The 15,860-nt window shown below is 36.9% G+C and overlaps 1 protein-coding gene across 1 annotated transcript in view; it reads left to right on the top strand.

The window, feature by feature from the left end:
• The window catches only part of LOC131068486 (uncharacterized), a 212,120-nt gene that overhangs the window by 76,711 nt on the left and 119,549 nt on the right, over positions 1-15,860 (top strand). Inside the window, exons 3-5 of the mRNA XM_058003675.2 lie at positions 3,842-3,940; positions 4,081-4,249; positions 10,891-10,990. Coding sequence (XP_057859658.2) covers positions 3,842-3,940; positions 4,081-4,249; positions 10,891-10,990 — 368 coding nt within the window. The remainder of the gene's footprint in view (positions 1-3,841; positions 3,941-4,080; positions 4,250-10,890; positions 10,991-15,860) is intronic.

The raw sequence follows: 15,860 nt of genomic DNA, 5'->3' as shown, positions 1-15,860 counted from the left end.
ACTCATCGATATAAAGGGAAAAGTCTACAAATACAAGGTGAAAGTGCAAGAGGCTTGAGGAAGCATTACTCTACATAAAGGTCATCACAACCACAACATGATGGAGGAGATGTACTTCAATGTCAAAGATATGACTACCTCGAGTGGAAGGTTCATCACCAAGCATCATGCATAAGAAGGTTATACAAGGCTAACATTAAGGTCTTCATTGTGGTGGAAGGGATATAGTTCATCGTGATCACTATCATGAGGGCTTCACAATGTCAAGATGTTCTAAGTCTTCAACATGAAGAGCTTAACATATTCAAGGCTAGCATTGTAATTCCAAGGGTATAACTATGAGGCGAGATTACTTTACAAACATCAAGTCTACTAAGGCGTGCAGATTGAGCAAAGTTGCATGGAAACGGATACGGATGCAAATACAGATCGGTATCGGATACGGATACGGCCATTTTTTAAGACCACCAATATGGATACGGCTGGATGCATCATTCATAAAAAACACATACACATATATTTAACACAATTTTCTAAGTTATTTGAGGAGATCTTCATTGCTTCAAAAGCAATATAGTCACATAATTGCTACATAAATAATGATAAGTTGATTTAACATTTTACAATATGCAAAAATAGTAGAGTTGCATTGGAAGATAACCCAAAAAATGTTTTCATTGAAATAGAAAAACATTTCATTTGTCTTTCTCATTTGGTGTAGATTTTGTTTATACGAATTTAAAAAAAAAAATGCATGAATGAAGTTTTTAAAAATTAAATTTAGGAAGATTTACGTCAAATTTTAAAACAATCAAATCACGTAGTATCTAGCATGATTGGAAATCAAGGTTTTTTGTGCACACGTGGGTACAATAGTCAACGTGTATCCAGGTTGTAATGGATACGTATCCGTGATATGGGAACGGATACAGGGATACGCGTGCCCAGGGAGGGACAAAGGAGTTTCAGCTACTATGAGATTGAGAGGACAAGACATGAAAGATTGCAATGAGGATGGATGAACAAAATGATGCTGTCAATTAAATTCCCAAATTAGAGAAGGCCGACTTAATCAAGTATATGCGAGCTGAGGTGGCACTGACTCACCTTCATTCATCAATCAAGATCAACATGTCCAAGTTCATTGAACCTGATGCATCCAAGAGTCGAGCAAGTGACACATATCACTTCATCAAATATTGTTTATCTTACCTAATCTCTTCTCTCATTGGTTCCAATTCAAGAAAGGGCATATGCCCTAAAACTGTAATTTTATCATTGGTCAAGCATTAAATGTAATGCAAAGTTAGTTGTAACTAACCCTAATTAGGGTTTTATCTTGTAATCTTGGACACTGATTTGGATTTGATCTAGGCCATTCATTTGTAAAGGGAAGTCTATAAAAAGCTTGCTCTCCTCATTTGTAAGGTGAATAGTTGCCAGACAATAGACAATAGTTAGCAGACCGATAATTAGCAGTTAGAGTAGAGTAGGACAAGAAGGCAGAAATTGTTGCCAAGCATTTAAATAAACATACTTCTCATTGAATTTATGGTGAATGGTGGTATTTCTTTTGCATATTGTATAGTTTCTTGTTATATCCTCATGTTAGATGAAGTTCATTGATTGTGATGGAGTAATGTGTGAATGTTTATAATTCCTTGGTTTATACTATTTGTGGTTGGATGATTTTCAATCACAATGCATTGTTAGCCTGAACATTAAAATGTGCTAAGTTCAATTGTGGATATGTTTGTTCAAGTTGCACTAGTGTATTGGGTATTTGGATGAATGTTCATGATATGAAAACCTTTCATTTCCCTTGGAAGATTGCATCGGTTTTCTGTTGTTGTTGGCAACATGGCAAAGCAAAGCTTGGTTTAAGGAATGTGTCCATCCAAGCATGATCCAGTGCTATCATTGATCTTAGGTGTAGATTAGATTTCTCTAAACCCTCAATCCCTTTTGTCTTTTTTCCAAATAAAGTAAATTTTCACGTTCCAGCAGCATTCAAGCATTCATGTACAACGCAAGTCTACCTTGTGATTCCAGCAATATCACATCAAACCATTGAGTTATCCACACGTCAAGACCTGATAGTAGAAACCTTGGAGTCACCTCGTATGATCACATAGCTTAGCATTCGAGAGGATTTTGTTTAAGAGAGGATAAAATACTTGGTATTTTATTCTGTGTATGAAGTGCATAAAAAACACATAAACACCACCCTTATTGAAAACAACCTGCACTTCTAAGTCATACATTTTAATTACAAAAACCAAGGTCCTTAACAAACTAGGGATGTGCAGCTCGCAAGATAGACTTTTTGTCCTCCTATCTTTGAACATGAGCTTGATGTTTCCGCAATCATTAATCTTATGAAACTTGTTGTGTCCTTGGAAGACTTTTTCATTTTAGCTCTTAAACATAGAAAACCACTCCTTGTGGGCAGTTATATGGAACAAAGCACCAAAATCAATAAGCCATGCAACATCACATGCATGCATAATAGAAGATGCTAGGAGCACATCTCTAGATTCTTCATTGGAGGTCTTTGAGTTTTATTCAACATTAGATTCATTCTTTGCCTTCTTTTCTTTATACTGCTTCTGGGGATGGTCAATCTTTTTTGTAGTTCTAGCATTTCACCTTCAATTTTCTGTGAGAATTTTTGTTTCTTGTCCTTTTCCTTTGAATGGCCTCTGATGACCAAAGCATCCTAAATGAATTTGAAGCTTTTTGCTTTCTTTCCGTAGACAATACACTTACACTCTTCTCAAGCTTCTACTAGGAAAAAATAGAGCCGACCACCTAACAAGGTTATCCCACAAATCTGACAACAAACACAAGGTTATGCACAGATCCTCTTTATTTATCTTGATATTAACAGATGCCAATTGACTGATAACAATGTTAAAAGCATTTAGATGCTTAGTGACAGAATCACCAATAGATATATTCAGGAAATATAACCTATGCTGTAGAAAATATTTGTTTACCAGGGACTTAATTTGATACTAAGCCCCAATCTTATCCCAAAGCTTTTTGGTGGTGTCTTATCTTGAAACATTGAAGAGCACTGAATCAACAAGGCAATGCTGAATCAAGCTTCTTGCATTGCTATCAACCTTTGCCTAGTCTTTTGCCAATGTGTTTGAGGGTTTTTTGTCCAAAAATTGCAGGTCATAGATCTCTTTCAACACAATTTTTCATCTTGAGCTTCCATAACTCAAAGTTCTGACCATTGGACTTTTCAATCTCCATGTTTCTAGAAGTGCTTGCCATCTTTCGGTACCTAAAAACAGATTCACCTACACAAAGATCCTACTAAAACCAAGAATAAAAAATAGCTAAAATGCTCTTCTCTCACAGGTGTAATAAGCAAACTAGATTTAATTCCAAATTAAAGAAAATTGCACTTATCTAATAAGCAAAGTATTGCAGGTAAGATTACAAGATCTTTAAAATTTCAGCAACATAACAAGGCAATGCACATTTCACAATGCAATAAGATATTTCTTGCTCATCATAATTATAATTCATGTGCAATTATTAGAGGCATGACACTATAGGAAACTGCAAAGCACTATTATAAACAATGAGTATAAAACCATGTGTTAGAAAACCACCTTCAAACATGTGAATTATACTACACATTCTAAACATATTCCTATAGTAATATCTATTTTTTGCTTTGTAATATCATTGAATTGTGAGCTTTTATGCAAGGAAACTACAACAAACCTCTAGTGGAGTGCTTTAAATTATGTGAATATTGTAAATACTACTTTGTAGAAGATATTTGGCCATAGATGTAATTGACACACTTTTGTTTTGACAGGCCATTGAAGCAGGTTTTAAATTCATCTCAAAATATTAGTGCAGCTCACATCAGTGAGATGAGTGATGTTATCAGTCATTGGCATTTGCTTTATAATTGGTAAGCAAAAAATTAATACCAAAAACAAGCCCAGAGTAAACATTCATGCTCTGGAAGGTAGTGGATTCTGAGAGATTACTTTTATTTATTCTTGTGAAATTTGTACTATATTTACTTGGAACCCTTTTCCTTGATGATAGTATAAAATTTGAGGGACCGGGTATCAAATTGGAAAATGTGAAATTACTAGCTCCAATACCAAAGCCTCATGGAGCAATAATTTGTATTGGTAAAAACTATGCTGATCATGTTAAAGAAGTCGATACATGGAAAACAGCACCTGACATTACTTCACCCAGTATACCAAAGGTTAGCACACAAAATTTCATTTTGAATGAAATTTTTACTCTCACATTAACATTATTCACTTTGAAGGTTCTTTGCTTTTTTATTCCAACTAATGATAGATTGGCCTGTTGTACAGATATACTTCTTATTTTATTCCATATTTCATTTTTAATTTTCTGAATTTATGTGGGAAGATGGTTGCTAGCATTTCTGGCCTTCTATTTGAATGTCAGCTTTTGGTTTGATATTGATGTTAACTGCTTCCAATGTTTCCTCTTATTGATAAACCATATGTTAGATGGGATTTGGAGGTTCAAGTTCAGTTTTGAAACAAATCTAGTTATATAGGATACATTTTTGGATTCAACTTTCTGGTAAATTTACTATGCAGTTGAATCCAGAAATTTGTCTTACAAATATGCACTACAAACACAATCAATGCACTACAAATTTAGTTTTGTAGTTGCCATTGTAGTTTGAACTTTCAATACATATTTTGGAGTGTTGACTCTAAAATTTGTTGCTAGTTCTTTACTTTTTATAGTAAATTATAACAGATCACACTTCTCTGTGATGAAAAGCATAAAAAAATCTTTAATTGCACAGAATTTACTGGGTATAATTAGAAGTAAATGACTAATAAACAATATAAAATAAATTCAAGATACAAGAATAACTATAATTGCAAGTTTCTCACTACCTTAACTAATTTAAAGCCAAAATAAATTTCCCATTTTTCCATTTAAACGCTCAATATAATGGAAAACATCATGAATATCCTATAAATTCATCCAAGTGTCAATTACATCATAATTTTACACGTGCATATTTCCAGGTATAGCACAATATGAGTACACAAGAATTGGTCCATCATGCCATTTATATATCAATATACATAAGGTACTCATACAAATACTAAAATCATAAATATCAAAGTCTTCACCACTGGACACCTCTGCAATGCCAAGGGACTAGAGCATGGCTGAGGTGCTTTTCTGCCCAAGCACGAAGCAACTTGCTTCCTTGGAGTCCTTCCTAACTCAAAGAACCACCGATCCTGCAGGGAAAGCCTAGCAACTTGGAAAACAGTAGCAGGGAGGAACACTTGGTGCAATCTGATATAACATGTGCATATCTAACATGAAAATGCAGCCCCTAATATCAGGATGTGGCAGAGATATACATGTAAATAATTGCTAGGTAGAAACACCTATTTCAATGTCAAGGCTTTGGACAAAGCACTTAGTAAACAGATTTTCCCGAAAAGAGGATTGTTTATCTCTGTAATTTCAATTCGGCACCTTATTCTGGAAACAAGGCTAATCATACACGCAAGACACTTAGGAAGCAGACAATCATGATTCCAACATGCTAATGCATTTTTCATATGATTAATATAAATCTCTACATGACTGTTCCATATGCATAAAAACACAAGTTCGCTTCAAGGTTCTTTTATACATTATGCATTTTAATGATTTGTTCTCCTATATGGCTGTTTCATATATGCAGTATTAAAGTCTTCATGCTGATTATATGCAATTTTAATCTTCTTTCTAAATGGCTATTTCTAAATGCAACATTCAGATGTAACACATTCAAGTTTAAAGATATGACAACAATGTAATGAAAAGAAGGTATGACACATGACAGAGATGATAAGGGCATAATGTTCAGCAACACATTAATGGATATAAGAATGAACATATCGTATAGTGTAGAAAAGATTAATACAGATAATACAATGTTTAGTTTCAATTTCTTGTTAAGATTAACTATAATGTTGGTTTCGTTTCCATTTCATGTGATTATAAAAAGAAGACACAGGTTTTTCTGTTATAACTACAACAATGTTTACATTTAGTTTTCTATTTGTTATTCTATTTCTGAGTTGGATTAACAGTAAATTTGTTCTGTGCAGATGATAGTCTTATGAAGGTTAATTTCAGGTTCATGTTCACTGTTTCTAGGTATCTCATATAGTTCCTATTGAAGAAATATTAGTTCAGAGTTAAAGCTACATTTTGGTTTGAAAACTAAGCACTCTATTGTTACATCTACAAGTCTGCTATGTTCTGCATTTGTTTCAATTATCTAATCTATGAATACTGTCTTAGTCTAATGCATGGTTTTTAATTAGACAATGATCTGGAAAAGAATTAAATAATCAGAAAGAGATTTCCTACTTGGAAAAATTGCAGACTGGTGATGAAAGTTGCAGTAGTCTATCCCTTGACTGTGGAAGCCAGTGCTGAAACAGAGGCTCCTAATACTCAGTGTGATGCCTCCAATGATGCAAAGCTACCAGAAATCCACTCTTTACACCTAAAAACGATTGATACTTAATGCTTTTCCTCAGCTAGATGGTCTGGTTTTCCAAATGTTTCTTCCAATTATACTAGCTCTCTGAAAAGAATACTCTCAGCTTCTCATAAGATATAATTTTTGTCTGTTTTTCTAATGATTCGGTCCACATTATAAGCTTGAAATGCCGATTCTATTTTGCAGTTCAAAGCCCATCTTGGGTGTTACATTCTTGTGTGAATCAAGATAATGATGAAGATTTTATAATGTATAATTTTCACTGCCTTAGTAGGTGTTAAAACAATATTGTCTCAATGGTGAAACCACCGCATAAGCATTTCTATTGTTAGCATCAAATACATATTGATTACATTGCAGAGTATGCCCCTTGCCTCCGCAATCTTGGGCTGGCTGACTGGTTACAAGGACAGTTGATAGTGCCTAGGGAGTGGCACTAATGTTTGATATTATTGTTTGGAAGACTGCATATCGGTCAGCATAGCCATTGTGCCATAGGCCATGGCTTTAAAACATTAATAACTTCATAATACGTTTGCATAATAATCTCAACGTTAACATGATATCATTGTTGGTCATCATGATAATATCATACGGCATGCAAAATAACTTTGCATTTGTATGTTTATATGTATGTATGTATATGTATATGATCATACGTATTAATATTATTGTATTTACATATATGTATTTCAGATATGTATGCATGAGAGAAACATTACTTATCGATGTGATATGCATAATAATGTCTGGTGATAAAAAGTATGTGTGTTCATGTTGATATATATATTCATGATGCATGTTCATATGTGTATATGCGATTAGACATATGCTCATAGGTTCATACACTATGTTTATGACGATATGGATACACTTGTCACTTATTACAAGAGCTTTATTCATTTTTCTGTATCATGTACACATGTAGCATAATGAAAAGACAAATATCCATGAGCAGGAAAGTTGACTTGTACTTGTCATCGAAGCAAAACATACAAGTATAAATACATGGTCAAAAACATGACACGCAAGTCTTATTCATTTCTATGATAACTTAAGCAATGAAACGATAGTGATACATAAGCTTTATCAGTCGCTCTTAAAATACTTGTTTGTCATTCAAATGCATTTACTACATGACCTAGGTGGTGCACATGAGTGTCCCTTCCCAACTACATTTTACCTGTTACTAGGTTTTCCTACCTCAGTCATGCTCTTGTCCTCCCTCATACCTGCACATATTCTCTTTCTTTTGTATCCTGTCACACCCCCTTGAGCCATCAATAGCTTAATCTAGGTATAGAATGAAATCGAAAGTACTAACATGTAATCATCTAACATCATGATAGACTAACATCAAGTCATTATGGCACTAACATGTAATCATCATTATCCACATAATCATCATTCAAGTATTCAGTAACTCCAAAAATAATGGGATGTGACATACATTATCATTTAATTAAATCAGTAAAGTTTAAATACAATGAATTCTATTATTAACTTCCCAGTCTCATCATTTGATATTAATTGATAATTCAAAGTTAAAACAAATGAAACTTAACGAATCGTTTGATTGTAACTAAAAATGATGTTCACAAGCCTAAAGTTGAACTTTAAAATAGTAAATTCAAATTAAGGTGATAAGTCTGAAAATTCAAATTGAGACATGAAAATTGTAGTAATTTCTGCTACACACTGAATAATAACTAGAAAAAAGTAGAAGTTGAACAAATAATAAATAGAAATTTAGTCAAGGCTGGCCAGTGCCTCATGTGTGTTTAGATAAAAGTAGAAGTTACACAAATAACGGATAAACATTGAGTAAGCTTGGTTAGTGGCCCATGTGTGACCTTCCATCCATGTTTTATCCCCAACTTCCATGTGCTTGAAAGGGCAATTTTATGAATTAAAGAAATTGACCTTGAAGCTTCATGGCCTCCGTAGTGCACAACTTGTGGATGATAGCACAGAAACCTTGATTATTGCTTCATCCTCATTGGAGCCACTCGCCAAGGGCTGTCCATATACCATTTTGGGTTCAATGCAAAGGGTTCTGTGTATAAGGGTATGTTCTTAAAATAATGGCTATATTGAATGATTGGTCTAATTCTTTCATAAATGAGCTACATTGTGGGATCCCTGACAATTCTTAGCCCTCTTGGTCTAATCTGATGAAAAATGTATCAAATGTTTCTCCAAGAGTGGAAGTGTCTTGTGTCTATATAATAGACCATGTAGGCTATGGGGTCAATAAATGAGATTATATTTCAATATATTTTCCATCGATCAGTATTCAACAATTGAACTTTTGTCTTTTCTTCTCAATGGACTCAAATTCTGTCCACCTGAACCACTTACCTCTCAAGACCACAATAGCAAAGGCAGCTGCACCTCAAGTATCCTCTCCAATAAGATGAAGTAGCCAGCATACCTAGTATTGGTGGACCTGAGAAATTCTTTTTTTGCGTGGGATCTATAAATTGCTAAGTTTGTATTGTAGTTATAGATAAACATCTGCATAGCCCTGGTTGTCATGCCCAACGTTGCATTACCTAGCTGATTTAGAAATGATATCTACATCAGTCTCAACTTGAACTCCACTGGAAGGCCCAAGCTTCTTATTAGCATTCCTAATAAGAAGCTCAAATAAGAAATTAGTGTCTTTGTGCTTCCCTGAGGAGTTAACTACCTTAAGAATTAAGGAACCCTTTGGACATGTCACAATGACATAATGAGTGGTCACTTGGCAATATCTGTTCACTCATCCATAACAATAGAGCATCCTGTCCTAATCTACATTTCTTTCATCTCCTTTGATTGGTTAGTGAATCATAAGTTCTCTCTGAACAAGCTTTATTTTCAACTTTTTAATCACTTGGTGGAATATAGCTTATTCTTGACTTGTAATATGATTCACCTTCTCTTTACAGTAAGAAGAGTAGACAACATCAAAATGCCATCTGAAAATAAGATCTGGGAAAGAGCATCATCAGTTTACACCTTATCCTTTATGTTATGAGTTCTCTTTTGTGATTTTCTAAGAGGGACCTTCCTCGATGAACTATTAGTTAGAGCTGTAGAAGTAGTTTCTCGAGATGCAACATCATCTATGGTTTCTGTTTTAGAACATTCAAGGTTTCTGACATACCTGCTAGAAATTTTACCTTCAAATTTTGCTGCATTTTGTAGCCTAATTATTTCATCACTTTGGTCATTAGATGTGGCTGTGCTACTGCATAATGTCACTGCTCCTCCAGTGATTCCCGTAAAATGACAATTAAACCTGCTTTATCTTCACTTCTACGAGTGCTTGCAAATATTTCACTCCCATCTCTGCCATTCACCTTTATTTTTTCTGCTTGCTAGATGGTAGGGTGGCTTGTTAGTCCATTGAAGAAAGGATTGGTTTTCCCTTTTCAAAATTCAATAAACTCTTTGAAAGTGGCTAGGCAGGAAAATTTAAACTACTTTAGGTAAGGTTGTCATTTCATCTTTTTTATTCTGTTGGCAATATAGTAATATTTGCATATTTTATGTAGTGTTTATATTTCTTTTTAATATACTAGGATGATATACTCTTTATCTTCAAAACACACAATGATTTGTTTAATATTATTGCTCTTATATTTACAATTTTATCAGGCCTTTATGCTATTTAAATTAATCTTTGATCATGTCAAGTTTCTCTTTGAAGGGGAGACAAGTCCCACGAATTTGAGGATATGTCTCCTTGAAACGGGAACATGAGAAGTCTCCCTGGGATCCCCTTCGTTTTTGGAATGAAGGTAGATGACGAGGGGATAGGACGTTGGGAGAGAAATTCCCCACAGGTTTCCCAAGATCCCAGAATGAGATTGCCCCAAAAAACAGGTACCCATCGTTTGGGAATGAGTTCCTAGTATCACTGCTAATAGAATGAGAAATTAAATTGTGTTCATATTACAATCAGAAGCAATCATTCCACACAGTAAAGTATAATATTTGGTATGGATTTATATCTATGTTTTGTTATCCTTTTTGACCTGTTGTTTTCTGCTTTGCCTGAAATCCCTTGTGTTTTCATGAATAAATTTCAAGTTATTGGCATGTATGCTTGTCTATTTCTTGCATGCTAGTGTTCTTTCATTTTCTTTGTGGTACTTTTCTGTACCATTTAGAGAGTTCACTAGATAATCTGCCATGCCATCATATATATTTGTTTCTATGGGATTCCTTCTTTACTATTTTTTAAAGGACAGGTTGGATGCATAACCAAGCAGATAGATTATCAATGAATTCGTATCAAAACAAACCCTTTTGAAGACTTTCACGCTAATGGTCATTGCTTTTTAATCCAGTATCCCATCGTCTTCACAAAGGCGCCACAGTCTGTAATTGGACCAGGAGCTGCAATAGTATACCCACAAGCAATAACAACTCAAGTGGACTATGAAACTGGTAGGTTTTGATCACGTTTCCATGCTATAATGATTTTCATGAATCATCTTTATATATTCCAAGAGACATACGAAAACTATATCACTTTGGAGTTTCAATAGAGGGAGGAGCTTCTGTTTTTAAGCTACAGCAGATTAGATGGTTAAAATTGAAGTCTTAAGAGTTTTATCCTGGGGAATATTGTTCATGCTACTTAGGATTGAACACTAGTATTTTTGGTTTTAAATTTCAATGAACGCTTATAAAAAGAAAGGAATTACTTAGCTAAAAATTCTTTTGAAATATCGATGATGAAGTATAAACCAATATCCATGAGTTTAATACCATTGATTCTCATAAATACAGACACGTATCCATATGCCTATACATTTTTTTTTCTTGTATATATAATCACACACACACGTAGCCCTGGTGTTCCACATAGATGCAATCCTAGGAGTTTGAGTGACATCCTAGACATCTTGGGGACTTGGAAGGTATAGCGTTTTTTTAGTGCTGGATGGCCTGCACCATTTGATGCATAAAAATTAAAAAGTAAGCATTTTAGAAAAAAAGAATGCTAAACCCCCTAAACAGTCAAAAGGGAGAGGATTGTCATTTGAAATTCAGCACATTGTATTTACTTTTTAAAATCTCAGCATCTTTTGTTTGTTTAAGTTATTTTAATTGCTACCCCCCCATTCTCCTCAAAACTACATCTCTCCATGCTGGAAACATGGAGAAACATGTCATAACCTATCGCTGTAATGGTTGTTGTTATTTATTGACTAATACCATCAGCCCTAGATGAACTTCTAGTATGGTTGAAAACTTCAATTGAGTTTGAAATTGATATTTTGAAATGTATTTTCCACCAAGTATTTTGTAATGTCCCCACTTCCTTGATTCGCCATCCAGATGCTAAGATTCACCTGTTAGCCATCTCCGCAAGTGAAGTTCAGTTCTTGGAGATGATTGGCTAGCCAAGGGAGGCTTACACTTAGACAATTTATAGCCTTGGTGAGCTTTCTTAAGGAAACTTTATAATATTATGTTATAAAGTTACTTTTTCTAATAATAGAAAAAGTTCATTTAAAAGATGTTTCAATGAGAACTTAATAATAAATCACATTGCACGCCCCCCTAGGAGATTATAACATTTTAAAAGGTGGTCAAATTTGTTATGATGAGCTGACCCTCAGGCTGGGTGTAGCTTATGATCCCCTTGCTGCTATGTGTATGCTTCATGCATCCCCGGATGTCTCAGGTGGCTATTTTCTATGGCTTCCCTATGGTGGCAAGGTAAATGGTGAAGTGTTCTTTCACCACATGAGTAGTATGTGTGATCTAATGCATGCATACAATAGATTTCAACCATTGAAGCTAGATGGTGAATGCAACAATGGTACGAGGGGGATCAGCTCCTTCAAAAGGTTCGTCTTTGACAGAGGCAAAAGCATCAGTTACCTCTTATTATAACAATGTAAATATTAGTTAGGTTTCTTGTTTTTCAAGAAGTGCACGAGCACAGGCTGTTCCCCTTCAGAATGGCTGATCTTGATCCTTTGCAAGTTATAGAGGAGAGAGTTTTCTTATTTCTTGCAGTTGTGACTTTGTGCCCAATGGATTACACAGGCTACTGATCTTCATGCTTAGCAGGCAAGCATCCCACAAAAATTGCCAAAAATGTTGTCATTTTATGACACCCTTGGTCCATCAGTGAGAACCGATCAGAAATATGTTCCATGGACCAGCGCTGCCCCAGTTTGATCCAAGAGAAGACGATGGAATCATAAAGTATGAGGTATTGCCTTGTTAGAATTTCCTTTCCCAAGCCTTCTCTTCCTCTCTCTTTCTCGGAACTCCGGAACCCCAAGGTTCCGAAGTTCCCTTCCTTGGTCTCTTGTTCTCTTGCCCCGGAACTCCGGAACCCCGAAGTTCCCAAGTTGCTAGTCTTCCCAACTTCGGTGACCCAGGTCTTCGAAGTTCCTAAGTCTTCAACCCCGAAACTTCGGAACCCCCAGGTTCCCAAGTTCCTAGTTCTTCTACCCCGGAACTCAGGAACCCCTAGGTTCCCAAGTTCCTTATTCCTCAACCCCAGAACTCCGGAACCCGCAGGTTCCCAAGTTCCTAAGTCTTCAACCTCGGAACTCCAAAACCCCTAGGTTCCCAAGTTCCTTGTTCCTCAACCCCGGAACTTCGGAACCCCCAGGTTCCCAAGTTCCTAGTTCTTCTACCCCGGAACTTCGTAACCCCCAGGTTCCCAAGTTCCTAGTTCTTCTACCTCGGAACTCCGTAACCCCCAGGTTCCCAAGTTCCTTATTCCTGAACGCCGGAACTCCGAACCCCCAGGTTCCCAAGTTCCTTAGCCTTCAACCCTAGAACTCCGGAACCCCCAGGTTCCCAAGTTCCTAAGTCTTCCCAATTTCGGTGACCAAGGTCTTCGAAGTTCCTCCAACTTCGGTGACCCAGGTCTCCGAAGTCTTCCAAACTCCTTCTGGCTTGCAACACTTCCAGATGGCGTGATCGATACTCAAAGATTTAAATGCTCCGACGACTTTTGTGACTTGTGCACCTTCTTTTGTAGAGCCACAGGGGTACATTTAATGTTTTTGGCAGGATTTCCATGAAGGGAGGTACGGGGCCATGCTTGTTGTAGTGACTTATGTCATGTCTGCATACTTTGACTTTCGAAGGTTAGTCAATTGACCCTTCTTAGGGTTGCTTTTTGTGGGTATGGCTAGGTTGCTTGCATGTACAGAAGTCAAGTGCATGCACTTCCCTGTACTCCTAGACTGACATACAGGGGTCGTGATCACCCTTGTAACCATTTTTCTGTATAAAGGCTGTTAAGCCTCATTGTAAAGGGTTCTCTCCCTGCTGGCTTGAGCTATTGTTTGCTCTCCCACTTCTCTTGTATTATTCTGTATTTTGCAATTGTAAGTTGGCCATTGGCCTTATAATTAATTGAAATCACCATTCTTGCCTTCTTTCAACTTATGTATGTTGTGTATGTTTCTTACCTTCATCATAGGTGTATGTTTTGTGGTTCTTCTCACATATATGCTGTGTTAAATTTATTTCTGAGTGTGACTTGTGGGAAACCTTCTCCCCTCTTGCCATTCAACGAATTCTAACCTCCTTACATGCATCGGGGTCACTCATACAACTGAAGTTTGTGCATCTCCTGGGTGTTTCAATTGATTCTGTGTCATTTCGGGTAGGAAGAGAAACAATCTCTTCTTGGTGCATCACCTTCTTTTGTTTTAAGCATTTCTCTCTTCCCTTTACCTCTGCAATTTTTTAGGATATGCTTAACAGTTAGTTTTGAAGTGTTGAGCTGGTTCAACACCTGGTCCTGGATTGAGAAGGAAGCCGGCCTTCTTCAGAGATTCAACCCCCTTGCGCAAGGTCCCACACTTTGGGGTTGTTTCCATGTTTCACAAGGTTGCTAAGTTGATAGCTCAACAAGGGTGCGAGCTTTTGTGATAACAGTTCCCAACGGCTAGATGTCATGCTGGTCGACACGTACCAAGTGGAAGGTCGGCGGACAAAGCTTCGGCTTCCCCAGACATTTGCACGTCTTCTGGCAGTACGTATACTTCTCAGCCTCCATCGACAATGGTGTTTGTCAACTTCTTCCCCATCATTTCCATCTCGACGACCATCGGCTTCCTACCGATGCTGACCGTCAGCAACATTGGATCACTGGACTCATTCCCTTCGGGTGATGGTTTTCTTGTCAGTTCCTCCTCGTCTGGCTTACATTGTTTCTGGATGACTGTGTTGGCAATTGCCATTTTTAGTTGCGGCATAGTTTGAAGAAGGTCTGCCACCTTGATGGGTACGGTTGTTTGTAGCACCTGCCGGACTATGTTCTTCTTTGACTCCCGCAATGACGTACTTGCAGTTCCATTGGATGTTACTCGTTCCTTCGCCAACACTTGTTCTACTTTGGCTTGTTCCTTTCCGTACCAGAGTTTGAATACATCACCTTCTTTGTCTGTGCTCTCGTGATTGCCAAAACTGCATCCTCTTGTTTCTCCATGTCCAACATATTAATACCCTTTTGCTTCGGGCAGTTGGTGTCTTCATGGTCACCTGGTCAAAGGGCTCGTACGGTTTTGGATTCTTCGTCACTGCTACCTTCGGTGCTCTCATCATCGTCAGTCTTCCTCTTCTCTCAAGAGGAGGTTTTGTTTCCACTCTCGATGTCCATCGCCTGATTGTAAGCATCGGTATATGAGGACGGAGGCACTACTTTCATCTTCTTGCATAGCGAGGGTATCAATCCCTCAGTGAACCACCTCTTCTTCAACCTGTAAGCTGGCTGTTTCTCCATCTTGTTCAATAGTTCTTTGAGCCTATGGTTGTGTTGTGACGTATTCACACATCGCCCCATTGCAAATGGGGACCCCTACCTTTTGCTTTCTAGGGTTAGTTTTCTTGGTCTTCTAGGTTTTTGTCTATTGACCTTTTGCATTTGGAGGGTTGTTAGAGGGATTATTTAGATAATAGGCTCTGCTTGAGCTAGGGTGAGTCAGTAGGTGGTCCAAGTCAGAGTCTCGTTGAATGTCTTAGGTCAAGTTTTGCTCTTGTTGCTAGTTGTGTCTTGTTTGAGTTTGAGGTGGTCAGTGAAGTTTTGTGAGTGAGTATCATCTTTTGAGGGTTTGAGATTGGTCCAATAGATGAAAGATGAAGTCCTAGGCATAATTTGATGTAAAGCTGACCTATTTATCCTTTGGGGACACCTTGGACAAGTCTAGACTTGGAGATTTGATGAATAGGTCAAAATTTGAGCCTAGAGGAGAATTTCGCTCCTGACCCTTCCAAAGGGTCCAAAGCGAAATCCTTGGAAAAGACCTAAATTGTCATCAAAAACATTGAAATG

The sequence above is a fragment of the Cryptomeria japonica genome, chromosome 11 (assembly GCF_030272615.1).
Source record: "Cryptomeria japonica chromosome 11, Sugi_1.0, whole genome shotgun sequence".
Classification (NCBI taxonomy): domain Eukaryota; kingdom Viridiplantae; phylum Streptophyta; class Pinopsida; order Cupressales; family Cupressaceae; genus Cryptomeria; species Cryptomeria japonica.
Note: the sequence above shows the minus strand (reverse complement) of the source record. Positions and strands in the feature narration are given on the sequence as shown.